This window comes from Carlito syrichta, unplaced genomic scaffold, assembly GCF_000164805.1.
Source record: "Carlito syrichta isolate Samal-C Ts95f unplaced genomic scaffold, Tarsius_syrichta-2.0.1 Scaffold316302, whole genome shotgun sequence".
In the NCBI taxonomy this organism is placed as follows: domain Eukaryota; kingdom Metazoa; phylum Chordata; class Mammalia; order Primates; family Tarsiidae; genus Carlito; species Carlito syrichta.
The window spans coordinates 1,323,436-1,331,032 of NW_007260398.1; the positions used below are offsets into that span (position 1 = coordinate 1,323,436).

At 42.8% G+C, this 7,597-nt stretch overlaps 1 protein-coding gene across 1 annotated transcript in view; it reads left to right on the plus strand.

Moving 5' to 3' along the window:
* The first annotated feature begins 3,654 nt into the window (after window positions 1-3,654).
* The window catches only part of HIGD1C (HIG1 hypoxia inducible domain family member 1C), a 19,708-nt gene continuing 15,765 nt past the window's right edge, over window positions 3,655-7,597 (plus strand). The window contains exon 1 of the mRNA XM_008074095.1: window positions 3,655-3,748. Within this exon, the coding sequence (XP_008072286.1) occupies window positions 3,655-3,748 (94 nt within the window). The remainder of the gene's footprint in view (window positions 3,749-7,597) is intronic.

The window sequence follows — 7,597 nt, forward strand, 5'->3', positions numbered from 1 at the left end:
GGAACTACAGGCACGCACTACCACGCCCAGCTAATTTTTTATTTATTGTAGAGATGAGGTCTCGCCAAGTTGCCCAGGTGGGTCACGAATCCCCAGGCTCAGGCAATTCACTCACCTCAGCCTCCCAAAGCATGGGATTACAGGCTGAACCACCGAGCCCGTATGTTAGAGTTGATTCATACCAATTCAGGAAAGGAGTATTTCCCAACCTTGTGTTCAGTAATAACCCAGATGCTAGTTTGAAATTGGTCACGAGCCGTGCTCGGTGGCTCAGCCTGTAATCCCACACCTTGGGAGGCTGAGGTGAATGGATTGCCTGAGCCCACGGGTTCGAGACCCACCTGGGCAACTTGGCGAGAACCCCCATCTCTACAATAAATCAAAAATTAGCCGGGTGTGTTAGCGCGCCCCTGTAATTCCAGCTACTTGGAAGGTTGAGGCGGAAGGATCGCCGGAGCCCAGCAGGTAGAGGCTGCGGTGGCTAGAAGCGGCCACTGCACTCCAGTCTAGGCGACAGAGTGAGACTCCAACTCAAAAAAAAAAAAAGAAAGAAATTGGTCATGGTGGGAGTATTTACACCATAGAAATTGGCAAATACTACAAATCAGGACCTTCTTCTCCCTAGAGAGTCAGTTGCTAAACATTTATCAGCAAACCACTGGATCAAAGTTACTGTCACCAGACAATTTGGCTTTATGTTTTTCCTCATCTTACATACCAAGAAGAACACATCACTTTTGTGGTATTCTGCCCCAAATGTACCACTTCAATTTAATGAGAAAACACCAGAAAACAAAACAAAACAAAACGAAATTGAGAGACGTCCTACAAAATAACTAGCCTGCAGTGGCAAAATACCAAACTCATGAAAAACAAAGACGCCTAAGGAGATGTGTCAAACTAAAGACTACTAAATACAACATGTGACCCTGATTAGATGCTAGACCAGAAAAAAAGAATCTGTTTTTTTAAGGACATTATTTTTTTAAAGACATTATCAGGACTGATGAATGGGAAAATATTCAGAATAAAAAAATAGAATTGTGTCAATGTTAATTTTCTGATTTTGATCATTGTACTATGGTTATTAAGAGAATGACCCAGCCGGGCTCGGTGGCTCAGCCTGTAATCCCGCGCTTTGGGAGGCTGAGGTGAATGGATTGCCTGAGGCCGAGGGTTCGAGACCCGCCTGGGTAACTTGGTGAGACCTCATCTCTACAATAAATCAAAAAATCAGCTGGGTGTGGTAGCGCATGCCTGTAATTCCGGCTACTTGGAAGGCTGAGGCAGAAGGATTGCCAGAGCCCAGCAGGTCAAGGCTGCAGTGGCCGGGAGCAGCCACTGCACTCCAGTCTGGGCGACAGTGAGACTCCAACTCAAAAAAAAAAAAAAAAAAAAAGAGACTGACCCAAGCGGGGCGTGGTGGCTCACCTCTGTAGTCCTAGCACTTTGGGAGGCAGAGGAAAGAGGACTGCCTGAGCTTATGGGTTCAAGACCAACCTGGACAACCTGGCGAGACCTTGTCTCCACAATAAAGCAAAAAATTAGCTGGGCCTGGTGGTGCTCACCTGTAGTTCCAACTACTTGGAAGACTAAAGCAGAAGGATCGACTGAAACCAGCAGGTCGAGGCTATGGTGGCCATGAGTGTGCCACTGCACTCCAGCCTGGGCGACAGAGACTCCAACTCAAAAAAAGAAAAAGAGAATGACACAAATGCATACAGTACAGAGGTAGTGGCACATGAGTCTGCAGCTTACTGCAGGTGGTTCACTAAAAAAACTTAAGGAAAAAAAAGAATAGTGTAAATAAAGGGAAATCTGAGTGCCAGACATACAGTTCTTTGTACTATTCTGGGAACTCTTTTGTAAATCTGAAAGTACTTTAAAAATTAAGAAAAGAAAAAACATGAACACCACGTGGACCCCTACCCTCATCCTGAGGTCCATACAGCTACAGTCAGAGGGTGACCGTGAACAAAGGCTTCCCAGCGGCCTCAAGACCCGCAAGTCTTGCACACATGCGCATGCGCAGGAAGCGGGCTCAGGCAACACCTTCCGGTGCAGCCCACTCTGACCTCAGATTGGCCACAGGCGCAGTGACGTCACGTCTTTCACCTGGGCGCACATGCTATTAGCTCGAGGCGCTCCAGATTCCAGCTGTGGCGCATGCGCCTCTGGCTAGGGCACATTCCTAAAAGATAGCAAGAAGCTTGGCCTCCGATGGCAATTCTGTCCCCTCCCCTTCCAAGCCCAGTGCGGTGACCCTGCACCCTCTGTCCCCTGGATTTTGGTCAGGTAGTAAGACTCACAGCTACAGAGAACTTGGGAGCTCCCTTGTGAAGGCAGGCTTAAGTAAATGCATCTTCTTCCAAAGCCTTCATGTTTTTCTTAATTTTGCCTTCGAAAGCCTGAAGTTTGTGGCCCAGGTGCTGCTAGCAGTCAGTTTCTCACAAGCGTAGTGGAAACCTTGGACAATACCAGGTGACTCCTCCCCCGGGGTGTGTTTCTGGGCTTTCTTTTTATCAATTAGTTGGAAATTGCGCATCACTGTGTCCTGGCCTTACAGCGCCTGTTCTGATTTGCGGCTTCTTGCTCAAGGAACGCCAGGAGACAAACAGCAGGTGGTGGGCTACGCCAAAGGTACTATGCTTCTGCCACTTACATTTTCTGATGAAAGCCATTCATAGGATGAAGCCCTTGGATTTGAATTTTGGGGTGAAAATGGTCAGTTGAGGGGACAGCAGACTCAGGTGCTGCTAAACCTGTTGTGATGATATTACAAGTGTCTTCATTCATTCTGTGTAGACAAACCAGGCTAGACATGGAATCTGCTGTCTAGCATATAGCAACTGGCACATAGTAGGGCTTGCTAAATATCTGAATGACTTTATAAAGCCCTGCACATTGTGCAGAATTGATCATTCTTCCATTCTCTGTAAGTCTTGAGTTATTTTTGCCTATATTGGCACTGCCATCCTTTAAAATGATACTTTGTAACAGAAACTGTGTTCTTCCTGTTTGTGGAAGAAGCTCTGAGGTGCCAATGATCCCCAGTGCTGAGCAGTGAAAGGAGACCGAATAACAGAATTATGATGCATTAAGTTTTATTCTGTAGTCTTGGAACTGGTTATCATTTCTTCTCTCTATATATTCTTTCCTTATCCCCCCCCAACTCAAATGAAAAGATTCTGTAGTGAAAAGTGTGAAGGAAAGGCAATTGTTTGTTTTAATTGAGTAGAGGCATGTTAAGCCAATGAAGACAGAATACATCATTATCAAAAGTATGTTGGGAGAGGTAAATAAATTCTTTTTTGGAGGGGGGTTGGAGTCTCACTCTGTTGCCCAGGCTGGAGGGCAGTGGCACACTCACGGCCACCGCAGCCTCAACCTGCTGGGCTCAGGCGATCCTTCCACCTCATCCTTCCAAGTAACTGGGTCTACAGGCATGTGCCACCACACCTGGCTAATTTTTTGATTTATTGTAGAGATGAGGTGTTGCCAAGTTGCCCAGGCTGGTCTCAAACTCAGGCAATCCTCTCAACTCGACCTCCCAAAGTGGGGATTATAGGCATGAGTCACTGCACCCAGCCAACATATTTTTTTAAATGATGTACAACAACCATATTTCTCTCCTGTTGATACTAGAAAGAAAAAATGTCTTCAGATAACCAGTGGTCAGCAGATGAGGACGAAGGCCAATTATCCCGACTGATCAGGAAGTCTAGAGATTCCCCTTTTGTCCCTGTAGGTAAGTACAAGCCTTGACTGGATACTGGAAACCCATGATGACACCACAATGTCTTCTGCAGTATTTCTGAGGATTGACATGTTTCATACAGTTGAAGTTTTTCAGATAACTGACACTAACCTTCTCTAAGCTTGAATATGAATTGAACTTTCAGAATAGTTTCTAGTGTGTGGTAACTCCCCCAATAAATGCTGGCTAATAATTGAAGAATCAAATTGAATTCTATTTTATGCATTTTGTTAGCAGTCTGTCTAAAATTGCCGGTTCCTAGCCAACCACATGGAATTGACTGGACAGGCTTTAGCTTTTCTGTGATGACTCTGGACTGTCAGCAGCAGTGGTCCGTTTATCATACTCAGGTCTATTAGGGACTATTGAGATGTATATATCTCTTTGTCTTGTAAGTGACTCCAGCCCTTAAGTTCTTGTGTCTGCTGTTTAGATTTTTCTGTTTCTTCCATTATTGTTGGGTACTAATGAAAACTTCTGCCTCTAATATTCTGTGGCACCAGAAACTAGATACCCAAGCTTGAAAGAACTTCAGAGTAAAGGGACTGAGAGTAAGCCTGGGCCTACCTGGGATACTTGAGAGCATGAACTTTGTGGTGTTCATTTTGGCTGCTCAGTATTCCTTCCTGGTGTCCCAGATGTTGAGGTTGATGTTAGGCTCAGGGGGAAGCAGCACTCACCTTCCCCCATCTGCCCCTCCACCCACCGATCCCCTGTGTGCCCCTCCACCCCAAACCCACAACCTCATACCTCGCTTGAAGCTTCCTGGAACCTGCCGGCAGCTGCTGAGAAGGGCCAGACAGAGACTTTCCAGCCCACGCCGGATGCGATGCTTTGTCTCCCTGCTTCACTGCTGCCCCCAACACCCTCCTGAATACAGCACCCTTAAAAACCCAAGCCTAAAATCAGCTGGGTGTGGTAGCGCATGCCTGTAATTCCAGCTACTTGGAAGGCTGAGGTGGAAGGATCGCCGGAGCCCAGCAGGTCGAGGCTGCGGTGACCGGGAGCGGCCACTGCACTCCAGTCTGGGTGACAGAGTGAGACTCCAACTAAAAAAAACAAAAAACAAACAAAAAACCCAAGCCTGCCCCTCCTTGGGCGCAACTCCCCTGGCCCATCTTTCCAGACCACGGGACCTCGCCCGGGTGTTTCTCCCCCAATAAATGCTTGGTTTATACCGGCCCTTTGTCCTGTGCCTCTTTCGGTATCTCCAAACGTTACAGTTGACGGTCAAGTAATTTCTGGACTAAATAAGTGGTTTTATGATTCAGTCTGGAGCTTTAGCCTCTTAAAAAAAAAGCACAAAAATCTAAGCACCAGTATTATGTTTTAAAATCTGGGCTTTCTTCTTCTGCATGGATACTTAAGGTGCCCTAAGCATTATTATTGCATAGTGTAGCCATGCCTCTTTCCTTGTGTTCATTTTGTCTGGAAACTATGAGAATAATTTATTTAAGTTACATAAGTTTGTGAATATGTTGATTTCATAAAAACTTCTAAATAGGTGTAAGTTATATGTTTCCACTAAGTGTCACCGTGACTCTGGCAACTTCATAAGTGTCATTATTCACATATCAAAAGGAACCAAATTTTACTTTAAAGTGATATTCTGCTTAGAAGTTTCATTTAATTTGATTAAGCCTTGTAATAGTACCCAAAAGAAGTGAAGACAAATAATTTAATAGAGGTTTATCTTCCTTAGCATTTTCAATTAGGAAAACAGTTCAAGAACTCAGTGCTACTTGAGCAGATCACTATAATAGATTAATCACTGTGCCTGTTGTATATTAAATATTTTTCCAGAGACATTTGGGGGATTAAAGTAGAAAGATAAAAGTGTTCCCAGATAAATTCAATTATATGCAAACTAGGTATATTACATGGAAACAGTAAAGGTTCTGACTTTGATCTCTAAAACAAATGAAGCTAATTTAAGTAGGAACAGAACTTTGATTTGATCAAGGGAAGAGAGCCAACCAAGCTTTTGCTAAAAAATAAATAATTATAAAATGTGGATATATGTATCATTGAATAATTTTGTTTAGCTATTGCTATTTTAACCATATCTACTATGTATTTCCTGCTACAGGATGGAGTGTTCTGTGCAGATAATTTCCAAAACATTTTCATTGGTTCTCTTAAACAATTCCATAATTATACATATATTTACATTGGTATGGGTGCAGTGACTCATGCCTGTAATCCTAACACTTGAGGAAGCCAAGGTGAGAGGACTGGCTGAGCCCAGGAGTTTAAGACCAGTCTGAGCAACATGGTGAGGTCTCATCTCTACAAAAAAAATTTTTTTTAATTAGTTGGATGTGGTGGTGCATGCCAGTAATCCTAGCTACTCGAGAGGCTGAGGCAGGATTGTTTGAGCCCAGGAAGTTGAGGCTGTGTTGAACTGTGATTGTGCCACTGCACTGCAGCTTGGGCAACAGAGTGAGACCCTGACTCAATCGATCAATCAATAAAATAAATTTACATTGTTTTAAATTTTCTTATGATTACTGTTATGGTCTGTGCATGCATTATTTGTATTTAAAATTTTTTGACAGATTGTTTGGTTTTGCTTCTTTCATTTAACATCTCATATATATATTTCTGTGTGTTAATACTGCCTACTCTTATTTTTTCTAACAATGGCAGTTTTTCTTCTGTTAGGGCCACTTGAGTTGTTTAGCTTTTGCTCAAACATAGTGTAATCATAAACATCTTTGTGTCATCTTCTTTTGTTTATTTCCTTGAAGTTTGTTCCCAAAAGTAGAATTTCCAGGGCAGGAAGCTTGTTCAGTTTAGTATCATTTATTATAAATTTTCAGAGTTCCTTCCAGAAAGATTTGGTCAAACTTACAGAGCTTTCAGCATTGTGCATTATACCTGTTTTCCCATGTGTCTACATCATCATTTTAGGTGAACTTTTTGTTGTTTTTATATGTTTGTGGTGCATCCGTCATTTTTATTTTGATTTCATTTATTGCTAATCAGCCTATAAAATACACATATAAATGTGATTGTTTACTGATTTTTATTTCCACTTCTTAAATGGATCCTGAAAAAATAAATATACCCCCACCCACCCATAAACACACATGTACCAACATATTAATAGTTATTCAAAACTTGTTATCCTACATCATTTCTTTTTTTTTTTTTTTAAGTCAGAGTCTCACCCTGTTGCCCAGGCTGGAATGCAGTGGTATGTGATCACAGCTCACTGCAGCCTTGACCTCCTGAGTTCAGGCCATCCTTCCACTTCAGCCTTTCAAGTAGCTGGGACTTCAGGTGTGGACTACCATGCCTGGGTTTGTTTTTTTTTTGTAGAGACAAGGTTTTGCTATGTTGTCCAGGCTAGTCTCAAACTCTTGGGCTCAAGCAATCCTCCCACCTCAGCCACCCAAAGTGTTGGGATTACAGGCATGAGCCACTGTGCTTGACTCATAGAAATCATTTCTTTATACCAACAAGAAATATATGAAAACTGAAATTTAAAACAATACTATTTACAGTCATTCCAAAGAAAATGAAATGCTTAGGTATAAAGTTAATAAAACATGCATGCCAAAAATTACAAAACACTAATGAAAGAAATCAAAGACCTGAATAAATGGAAAGACTACTGTGTTCATGGATTGGAAGGCTAGTATATAGGAAAGATGCCAGTTCCAATCAAAATCCCAGCAAGGTTTTTTGTAGACAGACACAAGTTTATTCTAAAATTTTCATGGAAAGGCACAAACCTTTTTTTTAGAAAAAAGAATAAGCCGGGCTCGGTGGCTCAGCCTGTAATCCCGCGCCTTTGGGAGGCTAAGGTGAGTGGATTGCCTGAGCCCGCGGGTT